At 31.3% G+C, this 25,190-nt stretch overlaps 2 protein-coding genes across 2 annotated transcripts; one reads left to right on the plus strand and one right to left on the minus strand.

Annotated features, from left to right (window-relative positions):
- The first annotated feature begins 4,813 nt into the window (after positions 1-4,813).
- On the plus strand, positions 4,814-11,040 carry LOC122856953. Its single transcript, XM_044158886.1, has 11 exons — positions 4,814-5,913; positions 7,498-7,625; positions 7,720-7,812; positions 8,054-8,143; positions 8,378-8,482; positions 8,560-8,661; positions 8,755-8,874; positions 9,308-9,412; positions 9,732-10,040; positions 10,249-10,480; positions 10,704-11,040. The coding sequence occupies exons 1-11, from the start codon at positions 5,892-5,894 to the stop codon at positions 10,898-10,900; spliced, it is 1,503 nt and encodes a 500-aa protein (XP_044014821.1). The 5' UTR covers positions 4,814-5,891; the 3' UTR covers positions 10,901-11,040.
- A 2-nt stretch (positions 11,041-11,042) lies between these two features.
- LOC122856651 lies at positions 11,043-18,945 on the minus strand. The gene is made up of 4 exons (XM_044158394.1): positions 18,801-18,945; positions 17,746-17,999; positions 16,980-17,186; positions 11,043-13,513 (listed from the first exon to the last, which is right to left on the minus strand). Exons 1-4 carry the CDS (start codon positions 18,820-18,822, stop codon positions 11,225-11,227), a joined length of 2,772 nt encoding a protein of 923 aa, XP_044014329.1. The 5' UTR covers positions 18,823-18,945; the 3' UTR covers positions 11,043-11,224.
- Positions 18,946-25,190: the final 6,245 nt, after the last annotated feature.

Raw genomic sequence — 25,190 nt, forward strand, 5'->3', positions numbered from 1 at the left:
ATTAGCCCATTAACATTTGCCAATATTGTCCCATTACTTGCGAATTCAATTATTTGTATAAATAAAAAAAAATATATATTTTTTTTTTCAATTGCATTCATAGATTCTCGAGTCCAACTCAGTTTTTTTTTTTTATCATAAATATTTTTTTTTTCCTTCCTCTCGCCGGGCGCGAACCTTCGGCCTAATACCTAAATCTACACTATAACCTATGCTTTACCTAATTGAGCCACGAGCGCGATATATATATATTTCGAAAGTTTTTTGTTTTCTTGTAATAATTAAGTTCACTCGTAGACTTTGTAGACTTTTTTGAAGATGATTATTCAAATACAAACATATTTATTTATTCATTCAATTTTAATGCTCCATTGATTTTTATTTTTCTATCGTTTTGTTTTTTTGTCAAAAATTAGCTGATGGTTGGTAGCCATTAAATGGCCAGCCATGAATTTGGATGAAGGGCGTAAGTGCCATTTTGAAAATTTTTTATTAAAGGAAAAAGGGCGTAAATACAAATTTATTAATTTTTCATCTAATTTTAAGGCTTAAAAAAAAGGGAGAGGGCGTAACAACTTTTGAAAAAGGATAAAGGGCGTATGTTCAGGGACTTACGCCTTTTTCCGTTATCAAAATAATTTTTGATAAAAGATGAAGGGCGTATTTCCAAGTTTATTTTCAATTTATTCAAAGGCAGTGTACTTAGACTGATCATTTATTTATTGATAATCTATATAATAAAAAGACATGGCCGGATCCTTGGAAACGCAGTTTTACGCAAACTATTGGTCCGATTTACATGAAATTTAACATAGATATTTAGTTTGAGCTCGGGAGGGTTTAAGTCTACAAAAAAATCACCCAGGTTACTTTTTACGATCACCAGAAGTCAAAATGATTTCCCCAATTATCTTCAGGGTTTTTCTAATTATTAAATATATTTTTTCAGAAAGAAGAGATTAAAAAATATTGCTTTAGTTTGTAAAATGTTGGTTTTCAGTTCACCAGGATGTCGAAGTTGAATTTTTTCATCATCTCCTGAGTTTTTTTTGATGAAACAATATATTTTATCGAGAAGAAAAGAAATAAAAAAATGCATTGGTTCCTAATGTTGTCCGGTTTATCAGAATGTAGAAATTTAATTTTTTCTACATACCTATTTCTTTTGTTTTTAATTTTTTGAAGAATCAAAAATAAATATACAACCAAGTTCGGCGAAGCCGAACACGGCCGACTCGTTATGAATAAATAATCAATAATTTAAAAACACTACCTTCGAATAAATTGAAAATAAAATTGGAAATACGCCCTTCATCTTTTATCAAAAATTATTTTGATAACGGAAAAAAGGCGTAAATCCTTGGACATACGCCCTTCATCTTCTATCAAAAATGATTTTGATAATGGAAAAAAGGCGTATGTCCAGGGACTTACGCCTTTATAAAAGGTTGTTACGCCCTTTTTCCTTTTTTTTTTTTAAAGCCTTAAAATTAGATGAAAAACCCAAAAATTAATGAATTTGCACTTACGCCCTCTTTCCTGTTTCTATTTTGTATATTTGTATTTTGAAAAAATAAATTTACATGTATTTTATTTATAAAATAAATAAAAAATGTCCAAGGAAAAGCAGTAGCTAAGGGAAAGATGTAGCTAAGGAATTAATGTGACTAAGGAATTATTTTCTTGAAACATAATTTTTTGGCAACATTAATTCCTTAGCCACATCTTTTCCTTAGCTACATCTTTTCCTTAGACATTTGTATTTTTAAAAAATAAATTTACATGTATTTTATTTATAAAATAAATAAAAAATGTCCAAGGAAAAGCAGTAGCTAAGGAAAAGATGTAGCTAAGGAATTAATGTGACTAAGGAATTATTTCCTTGAAACATAATTCTTTGGCAACCTCAATTCCTTAGCTACATTTTTCTTAGCTACTGCTTTTCCTTGGACATTTTTATTTATTAAAAAAATAAATTTACATGTATTTTATTTTTAAAAAATAAAACTCTCGGTACAAAGCCCGGGACTCTCACGTGAAAATCACAGAAACTTTCTGTCAGTGATCATTTGCCGAAACAAATACAAACATTCTAATACATATATCAATTTTCTAATGTTTGGAATGTTTAAATTGAAATTCATATGTTAATTATTTAATGTATCATATAATTTATTAATAAGAATTATATTTCCCAGTCAATTGAAGTCAATCTACATCAATTTCTTGGCTATAGCCAATATAGGCTATAGAATATATTTTTTGTCACTTTCAGCAAATATCTATGGCTACATTCACCCTGGTAGAAGTAATTTAACATCATTTCCCTTAGCTAGAGTCCTGATACGGAAAAAAGTGGCAAAAAATGGAGAAACGTCGACGAAATCCTCCACTATTTGCCAAAATAAATTTTAATTAAATTAAAATGTTTATGGGATTGATCGAACTTAAAAATTGAACAAAAAGAATATCCCGAGTAGAAATTTAGGTAAGGTTCGGATCCAAACTTGATCAAGATGTAACGCCTTTTCGTAATGTTTGGATCCAGAATGGATCAGGATACCTGATCAGGCTGTAGTAAAGATACATGATTTATTGAAAAATAAAAAAAAAAAAATTATTATTTTTAAATTTATTTTTTTTTTAATTTGAATACTAACGCCTAACAGAATACGGATAAACTCCACTATTACAAACTGACCTCTCGTGTAGGAGACTACAACACGGCCATGCAACGGCCGATGCATGGCGAAATTCTGCCATTAATGGGCCACTCATACGCCGGGCCCGGCGCGTTACACCGTTCTAATATTGGCTGCCATTAATGGCCCATTAAAATTTGCCAATATTGTCCCATTAACGTTTACCAAGATTAGCCCATTAACATTTGCCAAGATTGGCCCATTACTTGCGAATTCAATTATTTTTATAAATAAAAAAAAAAAAAATATTTTTTTTTTTCAATTGCATTTATAGATTCTCGAGTCCAACTCTGTTTTTTTTTTTTATAATAAATGTTTTTTTTTTCCTGCCTCTCGCCGGGCGCGAACTCTCGACCTTACTGCCTAAACCTATCCTAAACCTATGCTTTAACTATTTGTATTTTATCCTTAATAGGAATAGCCTGTAAAATTATTTTTTTCACATGTTTTTCCACGTGTGTTTTTTTTGCGGAGAAATATTTCCGAAAATTCCTTTACTCAAGTTGATTTGGAGAAACGATGGAAAAATTTCTCCTGGCCATTGATTTTAGAAAAAATTTATCAGCAGTAAAATTATTTTTTCACATGGTTGGAGAAATGGCGGACAAATGTCTCCACCCTTACTCCAACTTTCTCCACCATTTGTTCAATTTTTTTTCAACTTTTTCAATTTTCAATTTTTCCAAAAAAAAAAAAAAAAATGAAAATTCGAAGACACTTTTTTTCAAAGCGGAGAAATATTTCCGAACGTTTTTTCACCCAAGTCGATTCGGAGAAATTTTGATACATTTCTCTACTTATTTCTCTACATGAGCCAATTTAGGCGAAATTCAGAGTAATTGCGAAGAAATTCAGGTGAAATCGCGGAAAAATATTTTCATCAGGGGTTACTGAAATAGGGATAACCTTATGATATCCTAATCAGGCCTGGATCAGTGTTCAGACTATCCTGAACAAGTTTCTACTAGGGTATGGTGTCCACCATTTGGAGTATTTTTCTATTGTTGCCCGGTGCATTGGAAAAAAAATTAATATTTTTACTACGAATTTTAACGAGTTTTCGACGAATTTCTACGAAATTGACCCATGCGGGGAAAAAATTTTAAAATATCTTTGAAAGGTTTCTCCGTACTCTTAATCATTTGTCTGAGCTTCAAGAGATATTTTAAGGTTTTTTGGCAAATAATTCATAGCGGAAATATTTTTACGAATTTCAACGAACTTTTTACAAATTTCTGAAAATAGTTCTTCTAACGTTCGCAAACAATCGAAGAAGTTTCTTTGTAAAACTAAATGAATTCCGAAAAATGTTCAAAGAAAATCTATAAATTATTTCTACTAATAGTCCAACTTCTCTGAAGCTCGAAATAATTCGGAAAAACATTCAGAGAAAATTTTGGAATTATTTTAACACATGGTTGACTTTTATAAAAGTTCCCGAGCAATCGGAGAAGTTTCTCCGAAGGCCATAAAAACTCAAAGAAAAATTGAGAGATAGCTTCGAAACTATTTTCTCGAATGGGTCAATTTCGTAAAAATTCGTAGAGATTCGTAAGAATTTGTAATAATTCGTGAAAATTCGTAGAAAATTCGAAGTAATATTTCCATCAGGGTAATAACAATAAGATTTTATTAAATTGCAATAAAATTTTATATTTCAATTTTTTTTGAACTTTTAATTTGACAATTTGCAATATTTAATAGAGGCTTGTAATTTTTTTAGATTAATAAAAATATTATTAGCAAATTGAGCTAAGGAACTAATGAAGATTAATAATATACAATTTTTTGAGTTCCATTAATCCCTTAGCTATTTGCCAAACGGATTTCAATTTATTTTGGCTAATACCCTGTCAGAAATATTTTTCCGGCATTACTCCGTTTTTAGCCCATTGCCCGAGTAATTACTCCGACATGAGATCACTGGAAATATTATTATGAATTATGCCCAAAATTTCGATTCATATTTTTTACAATTATTTTTTGAATTATAAGTAAAACTCTTTTCACTACAATTAACTGAAATTGCAAACAAAACTATTTGAACTATTTGCAATGTCCTAAGGCTATTTTAAAAAGTCGACATCTAATCTTTTCTTAAACCAATTTTTTTTTTTAACTATAATTAAAACAGTTTTCACTACAATTAACCCCTGTAGGACTCGCTAAGCGATGGAAACACGGCCATACATTGGCTGATGAATGGCAGCCCATGATTGGTAGCCAAGCAAAGGCCATTCATAAGATATACTTGGCAAACGATCGATCCATTATTTTGTTGCCAAAATTGGCAGCCTTCTCTTGGCCAACGTTTGGCCATTAATTGGCTACCATTCATCGGTCGATCCTTGGAAAATTCATGGCTGGCCATTTATTGGCCGTTATTTGGCAATATCATGGCTGCCAACCATCAGCCATTTTTTGGCGAAAAAAAAAAAAACAAGACAAAAAAAATAAAGAATCAACAATGGAGCATTTAAATTAAATGAATAAATAAATATATTTGTATATAAATAATCATTTTCTAAAAAGTTTACAAAGTCCACGAGTTACTACAAGAAAACAAAAACTTCCGAAATATATATCGCTGAGTTAGTTTAGGTTTATGGTCGTGTCGAGGGATCGCGCCCGGCAAGAGGCAGGAAAAATAAAACATATTTAATATATGTATATAAAAAAAAAAACAGAATTGGACTTTAGAATCTATGAATGCAATTGAAAAAAAATATATATATTTTTTTAATTTTATTTATAAAAATAACTAAATAATTCTCCTACACGGAAACTCAAGACGCGTCGAATCAGCCTACGTATTATTTTTTTAGACAACCAGCGGTTTTAAGTTCAGGCCGGTTGAAACGCAAGCTATGAAGCGAGAAAGAGAGAAAGCTACATCTTTTATAGAGTACCGACCCGAACTAAACCGAAGGCGAACAATATTGTAAGACGAAGGTGTAGCTTTTTTCATCCCTTCTCTAGCCTCTTTTTTATCCTCTTCTACGCCGTTAAATAACGTATATCTTTTTCTTAGCGTTTTTGTTTTTTCTTTTTGGTGGTGTTGTGACAATCGGAAAAAAAGTGAAGACGATTCATATTATTTATCTTATAAACTAAACGTTGGCATAATTTTTTTTATTTATAAATTGTGTTTTATATATATGTAACATAGTGTTGTGATTTCTGTTAAAAATGTCTTTGCTTAATGAAGAAAGTAAGTATATTTTTTTTAAGTGTTTTAAGTGTAAATTAGATTTAACATACATTAAATGTACTTGTGTGTACAGACATATACATTTTATTTTTATATTTTTAGTAAAAAAAATTGATAAAAAAGCAGCTCGTTCAATATAGTTTTTCTCGGTAATTATTAACAAAACATGGTTGTTCATTCATCGTTGAAATTTCTATAACTTTTTTGCTTAAATAACAAAGCTGGATATATTATTTTTATTTTTGAGATATTAATAGATAATTGATTGACGTAGATAGGTTTACATATATACTGATGTTTTAAATATTAAAAAATTCAGTCAAAAGTTATTAGTCAGCATTAAATTTTACACAATGAAATTCAGTATAATTATTAATTGGGATTGTGATTAGAAAAAAAGTGATGAGAAAGTGAAGCTGTTATTTTAATATACAAAACTGGAAAAAGTGTCATATTGCAAACTTACCTTTTGTAAATAAATGTCAATAAATAAACTCAATGTTACCAAACAACTCGCAATGTAAGACCACTTTTGTGTGGCTTAATTAATTTAATGGGTTAATATGTGATTGTTATATTAACTTAAAATGCAAATGTTTGTTGATGCCAAACAATATCAATCATTGACATTTCAATTTAACAACAATTCAAACTATTTTCTAGTGTATGCATATATACTCAGAGAATTAACTCTAATTTTTTTTATTATTTTTTTTTTCTACAATAACGTTCGTTTTATTTTTCAGTCACTAATGTGAAAAAAAAATAATGACTACTTGTTGTTTATTTTTTTTTTCAATTATTATTCATAACAATTCGATTGAATTATTTAGATCATTGATTGATAAAATATTTATCATATTTCACGAATGATTAAACATTAAAATTGCATATAATTATTTTCATTTTGATCATCATTCAATATCTTAATAAAAAAATTAAATTTTATATTTTGTCAAGTTTAAGATATGATCTAGTAATTTTATTATGTTTCTTTTTTTTTTTCTCATTTTGTACAAACTTCAGTGAACTGCATTGGTCTTTGGTTGAAGCTTCTTTGGCTGTTAATTGAGAATCACGACGACCTACGCGAGTCGCTTTGGCAATCGTCCGATTCGATTGTGGTCGTTGCTCTTTCACCATGTGGCTTTCCAGTTGAATCCATCTAAAACTCTTGCACCTTATTTCACCAATGAACTCTCTTCACAAAGTTCAAAGAAGTTTTCAATCTGATAACTAACTTATTTTGCTTTGTCGTTTTATCTAGAGAAAAATATTCTCGTCTTTTTTTTGATAAGGAAAAAAACACCAGTTATTTTTTAAAATCTATATGACAATCATTTTTTTCACTCTTATTTTTTACCTATAATACTATTTATTTTACGAATATTCAAGAATTAAAAAAAAAATGATTCAGTTTCTCAAGCACTCACTCAAAAATTGTTATTAAATTTCATCTTTTCATAACAACTCTAACAAACATACATGACCGTGTTATATTATAATTATTATGCTTTTTATATACGTATTGATGTATTGAAACTAAAAAAAAAATTTTCTCAACTACTTAATTTATATATACAGACAATTCACAACGAAAATCAAAACGGTCAATAAGCAAGCCCACTCGGTTCAGAGAAGACGATTCATCTGATGATGAACCTGCTCCAAAAAAAAATAATACAAATGCAAGTCGAGTCGATGAAAAAGCGGTAATATATGACCTTTATTTATAAAAAAAAATTATTTGAATAATTAATTAACTTGTTTTGAAACTGATGTTGTGGATATTTACATAATTTTCAGAGAAAAGATGCAAAATATGAATCAGAATTTAATATTTACAATATAATTACCGGTGATGAAGATATATGCAATTCCACGAATACTAATGATAAGGTAATAATCTTATTTTCTTTAAACGTTTTTATCAAATCAAACTTGTTTGCCTTATGACTATTTGAAAATCAGACACTTTCGTAAATAGTAATTGCAATTGAAAATATTTTTAAAAAATTAGTTTTTGATTTTTGAATCTCATTAAAAAAGTTATCGAGTTCCTATCACATCTGTATAATGAAATTGTGGCAAATATATAGTCAACATAAAATTCACTTATTTTTCATTTAAAAAATGACAGCTTGATAAACTTTCTGCCATGGTTCCAATTCAACTAAGCAATCAAACGGAATCAGCCTTTACAATGGATGTGATGACCAATACAGAGCAGGTAATTGATAGTTACATATATATAAAATTGCATATATAAAATTGTAATATGTATATATACATACGACATAGTACAGTTTGAATATCGTAATTAATAATAATATGATTAATTACTAATTAGTTATCAATTACAGAAACCTTTTTTTTTAAACTATTTTATAATAACTATATTGTTTATAATTCTCTCAGTGTATTTGTATACGTAATTAGATTAATATTTTGTTTGTTTTCAAAGAAAACTTATACAGTACTTGAAAACGTCACGAATATGGATCGTGAAACTGTTGAAAAACACTCATTCAGCCAAATATCTCAAATGGAAAACGATATTTGTTCCAAGGTGATATTGCAATATTAGGAATTTTTTTTTTAAATACGTTCTAAAAGAAACTTAATTTGACTCATTTCGTTTTTTAGGATATTATAAAACAAGAACCTTTGATTATGCCCACGAAGCAAACGGAAGAAAAAATTATGACCCCGAATGACGGTGGTAGAATAAAGAAATTTTTAAAAAAGGTATGTTCAATAAACATACTACTTTTTCTTAGTGAAATCTTTTCTTCAAATATGTGCAACTTCAAAAGAAACTTAATTTGACGTCATTTTTAGAGTAATCAAAAAATAAAACAACCTTCGGTTATAATGACGAAGCAAACAGAAAACAAACTTATGACTCCAAGCGAAGGTTATAAAGTCAAGAGATTAATCGATTCTGATCATTCCAAAAAGGTAAAATCTATATCGGTGTATGAATTTTTTTTTTTTAATTGTTGTTTTATAATATTGCCTAGCAAATTTAAATTAAGGTATCAATCAAGTAACTTTTCTAGCTAATTTTGGCTTCTCGCATAAATAACAAGCCTGTATAATACAACATACACAACATATATGCATACGCATGGTATGAATAAAATCATATAATACATGTGTTGTATACTATATGTTGTCTATATGTCTATGCTAGTAAATCGTCACATTTTATTAATAAAGTTTTTTTTATTTTTAACAATACTTTATGAGCTTGTAAATATTCGTTTTCTTACGCGCATAAACACCTTAATATAGCTTTTTTGTGTTTTGCTTCTATTTTTCTTAATCTTGGTATTGTTATTCTGAAAGGATACTATTATTTGATTAGTCTAATATGCATTTCTATTTTTAGAAAATTGTTCATGATGAACATTCCAGAACTGGCTTAAAGAACATCAACCCACTATCTACACGAAAGAATAAAATTTCTATATCTAACGATATGGTTCAAATTTCGGTAATGTATATAAATGTGTTACTTAGAATAGCTCACTAAGAATAATCACCAATGTCCTTACAGTGCTTACATATTTATGGATGTATATAGCTTCTGTACATTTTTAATTTATTACAGACCACATTTCAAAAATTAGAAAAAAAATTAATTCTTATCGTGAAAAAATTTATTTCGTTTATTTGTGCATGTAAATATCCCATGCTATTCTATCGATAACATTAAGATAAATCTGAAAAGCGTGTACACAACAAAGCTTCGTGCACTTATTATTCTACTGAGAGCTTGCAATACTCATACTGTTTTTTTTATTTATAATTAGAGAGCACAATTAAGAAATTATGAAACTACAATTGGCAATTTGAAGAATTCAAATGCAAAACTTATTAAAGAGCGTAATGAACTTTTGAATTTCATCCAAAATGAATTATCAAAAGATGAAGTTAAGAAGCCTTTACAAATCTCGACTATTGCAATTTCTCTTTACGAACAACGCCTCGAAGAAAAATTGAATGATTTTGCAGTCAATTTTACTGACACTATCATCAATAAAATTAATAATAATTCATCGACAGCCTTACGTTCAAAAGAAAAAACTCAATTAAAAAATGTCAAGATAGAAGATGAAAAGGTAATAAAAAAATATTGTTTAACTAACCGTCAGAGCCTCTTTCCTAGTAGTATATATCATTCGAGCACATTTAAGCAGATAATGCTCCTATTTTCTTGGGCACAAAAAATTGATATTTATTTATAATAATTCAATGACAAATAGAATTTTCGAAGCTGAACCTATATATTTATTTATCTATACATGTATACATTAATTTATTTTACAGGTATTGATAACAAGACCAGGAAAAACTGAAGAATCCGTGAAAATAAATTTATCTCATAGAAGTTATTTTGATGCATTGAACAAAGTTGAACTTGAAAAAATAGTAAAAAACGTTGTCAGTGGCTATTGGCCAAACAGTTCTGACAGAATCAAAATTTATCTTAAATTAGACTCACGACAGAAAGATAAAGACGTCCGAATCATTACAGATGAAGAAGTAATGGATATTTCATGTACGTATATATTAGCGTTTTATTTTGCGTAGTAGTCTTTCATCTGGTTCACGTCAGTTAATTTATCTATTTATTCATTTTTCGTTGATTGTCGTTTCAACTGAATGTAACTCCAACGTAAAATATTTTGTTTTTTTTTTTTTTCAAAACGTTGAGTTTATACCATACATATTTTTGATTCATAATTACAGTTATATATCTTTTATATTATTTTATTTTTTAGATGTTTCATTGATGTTGTTTGAAAAACAAATGCCATCGGAAAAACTTTATTCTGATGAAGAGTTTTTGAAAAACAAAAATAAAATTAAAGCAATGATTGGCAATTGTTTAACTGAGCAAAGAGGAAATTTCAATCGAACATATCAAAGGTCGGAAAATCTTGATGGTCAACGACAAACAGAAAATATTTCAACATGATTTGAGTTTCTAATTTATCTCAAATACACAGCTATCTCTATAAAAATGCATGTTTTTTTGTAAAAGTATAAAATTATATGTTTGATTAAAAATTCTATGAACATAATAATAATGGTTAAATAAATGTCAAAAAAAAAAAATCGTTCATTTGTACATTTATTGTTTAATGAATTCTATAATGCAATCTTTATAAGTTTGGTTACTTACTTACTACTTTAATATTTCATCAAATTTTGAAATGGTTTATGAAATTCTTGTATTCATTTGCTTCTTGATAAACGCGGATTGTTGCATAGATTTTTTTCAAATAATAATACAAATGTATTAATCAGAGTCCCAATAAGTTGAAAGTTTCATCGCATATTTGACTGTGTTAACATTACATATAATAGCTGGTCCATTAATACTATTAGCAGCGCAAAATAAAATTTTTTTTCTTTCCGAAACTTGCGAAATATGACATGTATTGAAAACTCTTTTAATTTCTTTAAATTGACGAACAAACATTCCAATAATATGCTGATTCTCGTGAGTAAAAGTTATAAACTTCAAAATTTGAACAAAACCAATATCATTACAATAGGCTACAGAGTTACAAGTTTTTCGTCTGTGATTGTCTTCACACTGATAATCTACTCCATTCAATGTTGCTTTTATAAATGATAAATATTGTTTGCATTTAAAATTTGAATCTAAAAGAGCTGATTCTTCATTTGAATTCGTTCGACAAACGGTCGATTTTCCAACAAGCGTAAAGTCACTTGAAAACGATTTCACTCCGTTTAAGGATTTCTTGATATTTTCTTTCACTAATGGATTAACTGTTTCATCATTAATTGCATGTGTCACAATTTTTTTCAATAAAAATCTAGCTACAATTTGATGATCCCGGTGATAAGGACTAGAAATCATTTTGATAATATCACCGTTCCATGATTCGAAAGAGAAAGTTGAAAAACACCATAAAGGTCCCCAATTCCTGACAGAATCTGCAATGTGTGTCATCAAATGTACATTGTAACTCATAGAATCTAGACCCCACAATGTTGCCATATCTTCAACATATTTCGATAGTTGTTTTTTGGCTAATTTTAAATTTTTTTCATCAATTGAATCAGAGTTTAATATGTACGCTGCATTTACAATTAGTGCAAAGTGATCAAAATAAACTGGTTGCAAAACTCTTTTGAGGCAAGGAAGACTATAAAACAAGGTCCAATTTCTCCACTCTGATGCCGTCCAATTACTCATATCTTGAATTGTTCTAGGTGTTCGTGAAATTCGCGTCGGTGGTTTAATTTTCAGTAGAATTTCATCGATTGAGTCATAAATATCTTTAATCCTTGTCCATTTTTGATTTTTTACAAACCAATCTCCCATAGACGAAAAAAAATTTTGTGTAGTGTGCTGCTTGACAGCTCCGATCCACAAAGCATGTAATGCATCTACAGGCAAACCAGTATCTAGTTTCATACCAGGAATTATAGCTAAGGCTGACACACCTTTAATTCCATGAACAACTGTTTTAGTTTCATGAGCTTCTTTGCTTGATGACAACATACCATCATGAGTACGCAAAGTTGTTTTTTCTTTCAGCATGGATGGTGGCAAATAAACAAATTGTTTAGATATGGAATGTCCCATATTACTACAGTAAGTACAACCGTTAAACCCATTATACTGTTTCATGTTAAGTACATCACATCTAGCAACTGAGTCGACTGTACATACAGGAGATATAAATTTACTGGTTACGTTTTCTATGCCTTCAGGTTTCCATACAATACCAGTTGTATACAAATCACGCATTTCACTTGCAAAAGGAAGTAAAAAATCTGTAAATATTGGCTTTGTTTTATCTATCCATAAGCCAGCTAACATCATATGTTTATGGCGGCTGTGAGGTGGCAATTCATTGATTTGCGCCCATATTGGCCAAGCTGATTTATTCGTGGTATCTCCCATACTCACACCATCGGTACTAAATGTAATTGAATAATTAAAACGATTATACAAAAAGTTCCCTGCTTTACAAAGTTGCTTGTATTTTTCACCATCATAAATATCACGAATAGTATTTGTTTCAGGACGTTTAAAACGATAGCTCAGTAAGTTATTAATATTCGGGTGTGAGAAAAGCTCAATTATTTGTGATTTCAAACCTAACTGAAGAAAATAGGAGAATTCATGTTCTGTATTATTGACGCAGTCTTTAGACTGCAATCTTTCAGAATTTTTAAAACCGAAGAACGAATGACAACGACTACAATATATATGTTTAACTATATTGGTATTATCTCTCCCCAAAACTCGCCACAATGAAGGTTTGTGATTTGGTAAGTTACCATTTACGGTCATGTCATTGAAAGTTTTAAAACAATTGAGCAACGATTGGTAAGTTTCTCTCGAGTGTAGAAAATTTACAATTCTCGTAAGAATAAAATCTTTTTTCGAAAACTTATGATTCCATATAGGTGAATCAAGAAACTCAGTAAGTGCACAGCTGAAAAACGGTTTTGAATTGTTAGCTTCGTGATTGCGATCGCGAAGGTTTTTACAAGATACTTCACATGTTTGTATTTCTTCTGTTTCCAATCCATTTGTACAGTTATCCTGTTAATTTGAAACAAAAATTTCCAAGTTAGTTATAATAAGTTAGTTTCAATAAAATAAGAATTTAACATATGTATGTCAATCGACAGGTAGAAATTAGTCTCCATATTCGACACTAAACCTCGTTTTGATGTCGAAGACCGAGCTTGATTCTTTATAGAAATGTTACACTACACTGAGAGAAAAAAATATTACGTTTTACGATGCTACTAAAGTACCGGTGAATGTTTTCGCATTTTTAATATCATATAATATTTTTTCAAATATTTTTCACTATTTAAGGCTGTTTGTAAATAATTGAATTTCTACTCAATTTTGTTTTTAGTTAAGCTTATTTTTTAAATGAAATAATTATCTATGTTGAAAATTTATTTAAATTTTTTTGCCTTGGCTTTTTTTAGATAATGAATGTCAAAGTTGACAACTTTTATACACGAGAATAGGGTGAAATAATTTTATTTTTCGTAAACAGCATATAGTAGATTCGTTGTCTACTCGAAAACTTATTATTTTCTATCAAATTGTAGATAACAAAAAAAACGAATATAATTTGAAAAAATGAGTTACGTTATTGCCACGGATTTGGAAAGTTATTCAAGTTTAAATAAAAATAGTATATTTCGTTACAAGTGCCCACTCTGGGGGGCTATTCTCGAATGATGTGAGTCGACTCACTCACACGGAGCGAGGTCCGTGTACGGATCTACTTGAGCGACGAACTGAGATTCGTTCACGGAGGATTACTTATAAGAGTAGCCAGTCCGTCCACGAATATAAATATCCGTCTCTCATACAATTCGATTTGAGCGCGAGACAATTTGGTGGTTGGGTTGTATGAGAGACTATTCCAAATATTCGTAAACTAACTCACTGTGTCACTCAAATGAACGGATCTCAGTTATCGCTCCGTGTAATGGTATCGACTCCCTTCAGAAATACTCTCAACGAATTTGAATAGAGTGGGTATAAGCAGAGTGAAGCCACCGAGGTCCCATTAGTCCGACATTTTGTGCTCGCCGTATGGAGCGAGTATAAGAGGTTTCGTCACTTCCGAGCTCACCATATGGAGTGGGTACCCGTGTAGGAGAACACAACACGGCCAAGCATCGGCCGATGCTCGGCGAACTTCGGCCAATAATCGGCAAACATTAATGGGCCTTTAATGCGCCAAGCCTGGAGCGTTACGGTAATTTAATATCAGCTGCCATTAATGGCCCAATAATGTTCGCCAAGATTGGCCCGATAAATGGCCCATTAATGGCCCGTTAATGGCCCATTGATATACCAAGGGTAAGCCAAGAGTAGACCAACCATCAGCCATTATTGGCTTGCCATTAATGGGCCATTAATGCGCCAAGCCTGGAGCGTTACGGTAATTTAATATCGGCTGCCATGAATGGCCCAATGATGTTCCCCAAGAGTAAACCAAGTATGGCCCATTTATTAATTCCATTGAAAAAAAAAAAAAAATATTTTTTTATATATTTTTATATTTTTTTTTTTTTTTATTATTTATTATTTATTATTTATTATTTAACAATCGGGCTTTTATTATACAAGCTATTAATAATCAATTGAAGAAATTATCATTAAACACTATTGAGATTTGATTCTACCTGGACTTGAACTCAGATTCTTCTGTGCGATATCCTGAAGCATTACCACTCGGCCACGGCGGCTATAACGAAAGTCATAAATAAATTTTTGATTTGAATCAAATCAACAAAAGACCAACTCTTGGCCTTAAGGGATGATCGGCCGGCCATGGCCAGTGATGAGCAACCATGCGTTGGCCATTTAAGGTCTAAGGAGATTGGCCGATGAATGGCCAGACAAGCAACGGCCATTAATGTATGAGGCCAAAATGATTGGCCGATGAATGGCAGACAAGCAAGCGCCATTAATGTATGAGCCAAAGATTGGCCAATGATTGGCAAACAAGCAACGGCCATTAAAAGTCTACCAAGACTAGGCCGATGATCGGCAAACAAGCAACGGCCATTAAAAGTCTACCAAGACTAGGCCGATGATCGGCAACCAAGCAATGGCCATTAATGTATCAGCCAGAGATCGGCCAATGATTGGCAAACAAGCAATGGCCATTAAAAGTCTACCAAGACTAGGCCGATGATCGGCAACCAAGCAATGGCCATTAATGTATCAGCCAGAGATTGGCCAATGATTGGCAAACAAGCAATGGCCATTAAAAGTCTACCAAGACTAGGCCGATGATCGGCAAACAAGCAACGGCCATTAAAAGTCTACCAAGACTAGGCCGATGATCGGCAACCAAGCAATGGCCATTAATGTATCAGCCAGAGATTGGCCAATGATTGGCAAACAAGCAATGGCCATTAAAAGTCTACCAAGACTTGGCCGATGATCGGCAACCAAGCAATGGCCATTGATGTATCAGCCAGAGATCGGCCAATGATTGGCAACCAAGCAACGGCCATTGAACGTCCATCAAGGCTTGGCCGATGATCGGCAACCAACGAATGGCCGTTAATGTATCAGCCAGGCTTGGCCCATGTATTGTTGCCAATAATCGGCCATTTAAGAATCAGCCAAGGCTCGGCCGATGCATGGTTGGCAATCATTGGCCATCTAAGAGTCAGCCAAGGCTTGGCCATGAATCGGAACCATGAATTGGCAGTACAAGAATGGGCCAGTTGTTTGCCAATGATGAACCATGAATGGCCCATGCCTGGCTACCAATCATTGGGTGCCATTGATGGGCCAATGCATGGCCGTGTTGTGAGTCTTGGCGATTCCTACACGGGTATAAGAGGGTTCCGTCACTTACGAGATAAAAATCATATATGGCTTCACTCTGCTTATACCCACTCTAATTTGAAGGGGCAGGCACGAGCCTGGGCGAGTGTTTCCCCTCCAAATGAGTTGTGAGACTCTCTGATTGGGCACATGTAACGAACCATATTTTATGTTACTAGGGACAGTGGTAATAATGTGTGAGTTTCCAAAAAGCGCACTACCCCTCTTACGCTTTGGAAACTCACACATTATTCCCACTGCCCTTGTAACATAAAAAATATTTTCTTTCTCGCGGCAAGTGATGCACACAGATGTGACATACACAAGCATATAATGTAGCAGTCTACTATACTTGCTTGCTAGCAGTAGTGTTAGTGTCTGTCTGTATATGCACGGACACACTCAAAGTCAATTTTCGAGACAGAAGCGCAACAAAATTTCGGGTACCCGGGCATAAAATTTAGCGTTACGATATACGGGCCCCTCAAACTACAAATATTGGCTTTTACACTCAGACTATGACAAACTATGACTTTTACAAACAGCCTTAAATAGAATTTTATACTATCATCAAAAATCCAAAAACATCCACTGGCACTATAGTATGGTAAAACTGAATATATTTATGAAACTTCAATATGTATAATTTGGAACAAGAATGCTTATTTACGTGGGAATACTTTATACTTACATCATCTGATGAAGTTGTAGATACAAAATCTTCAGAGCTATCTTTACTTTGAAGGTTGCTATAATGAGAGTCATCCTTCATTGAATAGTTAGCATTAAAGTAATGTTCAGTATCGTCATTAGAATTATCAGGTACTGTGTTTTCTTCTTCTTGTTCTTCATCTTCGGCTGACTCAGTGAATGATTTTTTAGAAGCTGAAGTATTATCCTAGTTTTTATAGGATCGGGTTCCGCCACAGGTTAAAAAAAAATATTAGATATTGAAAGAATTAGTAGATATTAAAAAAATTACAATATTGAGATATTTTTATTTTCAAAAATTTGAACTCCAGTTAAAGAAAAACGAATTTTAAAATACAAAATTTATAAACCATTCATAAACCAAGACACATTTATCCATAAATCAAGAAGTTTACACGGAGAGAAATGCGCAGCATATATTATGATGGTTTATTTTTTAAATTAATAAACACGTTACATTTTTATTTTGATGTTTAAACAATAAGGTTTTATTTAATTTTTTGTAGTTTTTCTGTTTTGTTTTGATTAAAATTACTGTAGTGTCGTAGGAAATTTTAGTCGGTCCTGGTGGCCTCCCTACGCAACTTCTCAATTTCCAGTAGACTACAGTAAAATTTGTTTGATACTCTACAGCATTGTTTACTGCGGATTTCTCTCCGTGTACATTGGTGAATAATTCATAAATAAATGATTTGATAATAATATAATATTGTAACGAAACCGGATGTCAATCTGTGAATACTAACCTGAATATTTACATCTTGAAAACCTCGAAATAACACGTCATACGGAAATGCTTGATGATAAGACTTCAATGCTTTTTGTCTATGGTAGTACTGTGCTTGACGAGATGAACCAGAACGTTTTTTCAAATGCACTTTGTCGACTCGGCTTGCACTTGTATTTTTTTTTTTTGGAGCAGGTTCATCATCAGATGAATCGTCTTCTCTGAAGCGAGTAGGCTTGATGATTGAACGCTTTGATTTTCGTTGCGAATTGTCTGTATACATAAGTAAAGTATACTGTTAAAAATAAACGTAAATTTCTAACATGTTTCGTGTACATTATGCATTAAATTTATTTTTTTTTATGTATAAATATATTTACAGTAAAAAAAATAGTATTTTCATCTAAATTTACATGAAAAATCAACTATACTGCAGTGTGAATTTAAAGTATTATGCGTATTACTAGGACTTCATTGTACATTTAAAAAAAATCATGGAATTTCTTGCATATTTCAAGTACGTTATGCACTAAAATTCTAGTACTGAACGTTAAATTTCAAGTCTGGGTACTGTAATTTTAAATCATGCACTGTCCTGTAATTTCCAAGTAAAGTCTTGGGATTTTAATGTCTAATACTCGAAATAAATTTCAAGTCTTGTGCTGTAAAATTCTAGAATCTTACATGGAAATTTTTTCACGCAGGAATAGAAATTTTATTTGTTAAGTTTCTTTTATATTTCAACACAAAAAACCTTACTTCACAAGTCACACCAATGGGGCAGCGGTAGAGCTTGTATCAAGTTAGATAGAGTGAAACCGGCAGAAGAAGTTCATTCGATTGCGCATGCGTGAAAATAAACAGGAAAAAAAATAAATACACAAAAGAAAGCACCTGGTTTCACTCTAGTTAGACATATAAGCTTGAGTCCCTTTAAAGTCACTTGATAAATTTAGTAAGTCACTAAATCAATCTTTCATCAATTTTCTGATATTTGTAGAATAAATAGTAGTATGACTATAATAATTATTTAATAATATATTTAATAAAAACACTTAAAAAAAATATACTTACTTTCTTCATTAAGCAAAGACATTTTTAACAGAAATCACAACACTATGTTACATATATATAAAACACAATTTATAAATAAAAAAAATTATGCCAACGTTTAGTTTATAAGATAAATAATATGAATCGTCTTCACTTTTTTTCCGATTGTCACAACACCACCAAAAGAAAAACAAAACGCTAAGAAAAAGATATACGTTATTTAACGGCGTAGAAGAGGATAAAAAAGAGGCTAGAGAAGGGATGAAAAAAGCTACACCTTCGTCTTACAATATTGTTCGCCTTCGGTTTAGTTCGGGTCGGTACTCTATAAAAGATGTAGCTTTCTCTCTTTCTCGCTTCATAGCTTGCGTTTCAACCGGCCTGAACTTAAAACCGCTGGTTGTCTAAAAAAATAATACGTAGGCTGATTCGACGCGTCTTGAGTTTCCGTGTAGGAGAATTATTTAGTTATTTTTATAAATAAAATTAAAAAAATATATATATTTTTTTTCAATTGCATTCATAGATTCTAAAGTCCAATTCTGTTTTTTTTTTTATATACATATATTAAATATGTTTTATTTTTCCTGCCTCTTGCCGGGCGCGATCCCTCGACACGACCATAAACCTAAACTAACTCAGCGATATATATTTCGGAAGTTTTTGTTTTCTTGTAGTAACTCGTGGACTTTGTAAACTTTTTAGAAAATGATTATTTATATACAAATATATTTATTTATTCATTTAATTTAAATGCTCCATTGTTGATTCTTTATTTTTTTTGTCTTGTTTTTTTTTTTTTTGCCAAAAAATGGCTGATGGTTGGCAGCCATGATATTGCCAAATAACGGCCAATAAATAGGCAGCCATGAATTTTCAAGGATCGACCGATGAATGGTAGCCAATTAATGGCCAAACGTTGGCCAAGAGAAGGCTGCCAATTTTGGCAACAAAATAATGGATCGATCGTTTGCCAAGTATATCTTATGAATGGCCTTTGCTTGGCTACCAATCATGGGCTGCCATTCATCAGCCAATGTATGGCCGTGTTTCCATCGCTTAGCGAGTCCTACAGGGGTTAATTGTAGTGAAAACTGTTTTAATTATAGTTAAAAAAAAAAATTGGTTTAAGAAAAAGATGTCGACTTTTTAAAATAGCCTTAGGACATTGCAAATAGTTCAAATAGTTTTTTGCAATTTCAGTTAATTGTAGTGAAAAGAGTTTTACTTATAATTCAAAAATAATTGTAAAAATATGAATCGAAATTTTGGGCATAATTCATAATAATATTTCCAGTGATCTCATGTCGGGTAATTACTCGGGCAATGGGCTAAAACGGAGTAATGCCGGAAAAATGGCTACCGGCAAAATTGTCATTATATTATATTAATAAGTTAATATACTAATTACATATTATTCACGAATATTACAAATTCTTACGAATCTCTACGAATTTTACGAAATTGACCCATTCGAGAAAATAGTTTCGAAGCTATCTCTCAATTTTCTTTTGAGTTTTTATGGCCTTCGGAGAAACTTCTCCGATTGCTCGGGAACTTTTATAAAGTCAACCATGTGTTAAAATAATTCCAAAATTTTCTCTGAATGTTTTCCGAATTATTTCGAGCTTCAGAGAAGTTGGACTATTAGTAGAAATAATTTATAGATTTTCTTTGAACATTTTTCGGAATTCATTTAGTTTTACAAAGAAACTTCTTCGATTGTTTGCGAACGTTAGAAGAACTATTTTCAGAAATTTGTAAAAAGTTCGTTGAAATTCGTAAAAATATTTCCGCTATGAATTATTTGCCAAAAAACCTTAAAATATCTCTTGAAGCTCAGACAAATGATTAAGAGTACGGAGAAACCTTTCAAAGATATTTTAAAATTTTTTCCCCGCATGGGTCAATTTCGTAGAAATTCGTCGAAAACTCGTTAAAATTCGTAGTAAAAATATTAATTTTTTTTCCAATGCACCGGGCAACAATAGAAAAATACTCCAAATGGTGGACACCATACCCTAGTAGAAACTTGTTCAGGATAGTCTGAACACTGATCCAGGCCTGATTAGGATATCATAAGGTTATCCCTATTTCAGTAACCCCTGATGAAAATATTTTTCCGCGATTTCACCTGAATTTCTTCGCAATTACTCTGAATTTCGCCTAAATTGGCTCATGTAGAGAAATAAGTAGAGAAATGTATCAAAATTTCTCCGAATCGACTTGGGTGAAAAAACGTTCGGAAATATTTCTCCGCTTTGAAAAAAAGTGTCTTCGAATTTTCATTTTTTTTTTTTTTTTTTGGAAAAATTGAAAATTGAAAAAGTTGAAAAAAAATTGAACAAATGGTGGAGAAAGTTGGAGTAAGGGTGGAGACATTTGTCCGCCATTTCTCCAACCATGTGAAAAAATAATTTTACTGCTGATAAATTTTTTCTAAAATCAATGGCCAGGAGAAATTTTTCCATCGTTTCTCCAAATCAACTTGAGTAAAGGAATTTTCGGAAATATTTCTCCGCAAAAAAAACACACGTGGAAAAACATGTGAAAAAAATAATTTTACAGGCTATTCCTATTAAGGATAAAATACAAATAGTTAAAGCATAGGTTTAGGATAGGTTTAGGCAGTAAGGTCGAGAGTTCGCGCCCGGCGAGAGGCAGGAAAAAAAAAACATTTATTATAAAAAAAAAAAACAGAGTTGGACTCGAGAATCTATAAATGCAATTGAAAAAAATATTTTTTATTTATAAAAATAATTGAATTCGCAAGTAATGGGCCAATCTTGGCAAATGTTAATGGGCTAATCTTGGTAAACGTTAATGGGACAATATTGGCAAATTTTAATGGGCCATTAATGGCAGCCAATATTAGAACGGTGTAACGCGCCGGGCCCGGCGTATGAGTGGCCCATTAATGGCAGAATTTCGCCATGCATCGGCCGTTGCATGGCCGTGTTGTAGTCTCCTACACGAGAGGTCAGTTTGTAATAGTGGAGTTTATCCGTATTCTGTTAGGCGTTAGTATTCAAATTAAAAAAAAAATAAATTTAAAAATAATAATTTTTTTTTTTTTATTTTTCAATAAATCATGTATCTTTACTACAGCCTGATCAGGTATCCTGGTCCATTCTGGAATCAAACATTACGAAAAGGCGTTACATCTTGATCAAGTTTGGATCCGAACCTTACCTAAATTTCTACTCGGGATATTCTTTTTGTTCAATTTTTAAGTTCGATCAATCCCATAAACATTTTAATTTAATTAAAATTTATTTTGGCAAATAGTGGAGGATTTCGTCGACGTTTCTCCATTTTTTGCCACTTTTTTTTATCAGGACTCTAGCTAAAAATGATGTTAAATTACTTCTACCAGGGTGAATGTAGCCATAGATATTTGCTGAAAGTGACAAAAAATATATTCTATAGCCTATATTGGCTATAGCCAAGAAATTGATGTAGATTGACTTCAATTGACTGGGAAATATAATTCTTATTAATAAATTATATGATACATTAAATAATTAACATATGAATTTCAATTTAAACATTCCAAACATTAGAAAATTGATATATGTATTAGAATGTTTGTATTTGTTTCGGCAAATGATCACTGACAGAAAGTTTCTGTGATTTTCACGTGAGAGTCCCGGGCTTTGTACCGAGAGTTTTATTTTTTAAAAATAAAATACATGTAAATTTATTTTTTTAATAAATAAAAATGTCCAAGGAAAAGCAGTAGCTAAGAAAAATGTAGCTAAGGAATTGAGGTTGCCAAAGAATTATGTTTCAAGGAAATAATTCCTTAGTCACATTAATTCCTTAGCTACATCTTTTCCTTAGCTACAGCTTTTCCTTGGATATTTTTTATTTATTTTATAAATAAAATACATGTAAATTTATTTTTTAAAAATACAAATGTCTAAGGAAAAGATGTAGCTAAGGAAAAGATGTGGCTAAGGAATTAATGTTGCCAAAAAATTATGTTTCAAGAAAATAATTCCTTAGTCACATTAATTCCTTAGCTACATCTTTTATACTACTTTTCCTGGACATTTTTATTTATTTTATAAATAAAATACATGTAAATTTATTTTTTCAAAATACAAATATACAAAATAGAAACAGGAAAGAGGGCGTAAGTGCAAATTCATTAATTTTTGGGTTTTTCATCTAATTTTAAGGCTTTAAAAAAAAAAAAGGAAAAAGGGCGTAACAACCTTTTATAAAGGCGTAAGTCCCTGGACATACGCCTTTTTTCCATTATCAAAATCATTTTTGATAGAAGATGAAGGGCGTATGTCCAAGGATTTACGCCTTTTTTCCGTTATCAAAATAATTTTTGATAAAAGATGAAGGGCGTATTTCCAATTTTATTTTCAATTTATTCGAAGGTAGTGTTTTTAAATTATTGATTATTTATTCATAACGAGTCGGCCGTGTTCGGCTTCGCCGAACAGTTTGTATATTTATTTTGATTCTTCAAAAAATTAAAAACAAAAGAAATAGGTATGTAGAAAAAATTAAATTTCTACATTCTGATAAACCGGACAACATTAGGAACCAATGCATTTTTTTATTTCTTTTCTTCTCGATAAAATATATTGTTTCATCAAAAAAAACTCAGGAGATGATGAAAAAATTCAACTTCGACATCCTGGTGAACTGAAAACCAACATTACAAACTAAAGCAATATTTTTTAATCTCTTCTTTCTGAAAAAATATATTTAATAATTAGAAAAACCCTGAAGATAATTGGGGAAATCATTTTGACTTCTGGTGATCGTAAAAAGTAACCTGGGTGATTTTTTTGTAGACTTAAACCCTCCCGAGCTCAAACTAAATATCTATGTTAAATTTCATGTAAATCGGACCAATAGTTTGCGTAAAACTGCGTTTCCAAGGATCCGGCCATGTCTTTTTATTATATAGATTATCAATAAATAAATGATCAGTCTAAGTACACTGCCTTTGAATAAATTGAAAATAAACTTGGAAATACGCCCTTCATCTTTTATCAAAAATTATTTTGATAACGGAAAAAAGGCGTAAGTCCCTGGACATACGCCCTTTATCCTTTATCAAAGGTTGTTACGCCCTTTTTCCTTTTTTTTTTTTAAGCCTTAAAATTAGATGAAAAATTAATAAATTTGTATTTACGCCCTTTTTCCTTTAATAAAAAAAAAATTTTCAAAAATGGCACTTACGCCCTTCATCCAAATTCATGGCTGGCCATTTAATGGCTACCAACCATCAGCTAATTTTTGACAAAAAAAAAACAAAACGATAGAAAAAATAAAAATCAATAATGGAGCATTAAAATTGAATGAATAAATAAATATGTTTGTATTTGAATAATCATCTTCAAAAAAGTCTACAAAGTCTACGAGTGAACTTAATTATTACAAGAAAACAAAAAACTTTCGAAATATATATATATCGCGCTCGTGGCTCAATTAGGTAAAGCATAGGTTATAGTGTAGATTTAGGTATTAGGCCGAAGGTTCGCGCCCGGCGAGAGGAAGGAAAAAAAAAATATTTATGATAAAAAAAAAAAACTGAGTTGGACTCGAGAATCTATGAATGCAATTGAAAAAAAAAATATATATTTTTTTTTATTTATACAAATAATTGAATTCGCAAGTAATGGGACAATATTGGCAAATGTTAATGGGCTAATCTTGGTAAACGTTAATGGGACAATATTGGCAAATTTTAATGGGCCATTAATGGCAGAATTTCGCCATGCACCGGCCATTGCATAGTCTCCTACACGGGTTACCACATATTTTTTTTGGCTACCTTCCCGAGTGGAAATTTCAGTCCGATTCGGATCCAGGACGGATCCGGTTTACCTGATTACATATCCGAATCGGATCAGGCTGGCCGGATCCGATTCGGACTGAAAATGTAACGCCGGCTAGGCTCCGAATCGTATCCGGTGAACCGGATCCGGTTACAATAAGGACACCGTGGCTAAATCGGATACCAAATTATGTATCCGAAATTACATTTAAATCGGATCCGATTTTACATCCAAAACGGATCCGATTTTACATCTAAAACGGATCCGATTTTACATCCAAATTGGATCCGATTTTACATCCAAATCGGATCCGATTTTATATTTAAACCGGATCCGAATTTTGTTTTAAAAAAATTTTGATTTAAAAAAAAAAATATATTTGCTTTTTTCAATTATTTTTTTTAACAATCATTATTAACAATATTTTTATCTTAGAAAATTCAACCTAAACTAAACTAAAATTCTGGATTTTGCGGGGATCGATCTCGGGGCTATTCTGTTCAAAGTCGGCAACTCTATCCTATTGACCACGGCGGCGTACGTGGAATCCATAAAATCAAAAGTCCTTTACAAGTGTAGAAAGTTATTTCAAAATTACAATAGA

Source organism: Aphidius gifuensis, linkage group LG1 (genome assembly GCF_014905175.1).
Source record: "Aphidius gifuensis isolate YNYX2018 linkage group LG1, ASM1490517v1, whole genome shotgun sequence".
NCBI classification, from domain to species: Eukaryota; Metazoa; Arthropoda; class Insecta; order Hymenoptera; family Braconidae; genus Aphidius; species Aphidius gifuensis.

Bases quoted from the DNA above. Each gene is read 5' to 3' on its own strand.
- LOC122856953 (XM_044158886.1), top strand. From the start codon at position 5,892: ATGTCTTTGCTTAATGAAGAAA. The intron at 7,626-7,719 runs GTAATATATGAC...CATAATTTTCAG, and splicing joins GTCGAGTCGATGAAAAAGCG to AGAAAAGATGCAAAATATGA. The intron at 8,875-9,307 runs GTAAAATCTATA...TTCTATTTTTAG, and splicing joins ATTCTGATCATTCCAAAAAG to AAAATTGTTCATGATGAACA.
- LOC122856651 (XM_044158394.1), bottom strand. From the start codon at position 18,822: ATGTCTTTGCTTAATGAAGAAA. The intron at 18,000-18,800 runs GTAAGTATATTT...TTATGTATACAG, and splicing joins GTCTTTGCTTAATGAAGAAA to ACAATTCGCAACGAAAATCA. The intron at 13,514-16,979 runs GTAAGTATAAAG...TCAAATTAACAG, and splicing joins CTACAACTTCATCAGATGAT to GATAACTGTACAAATGGATT.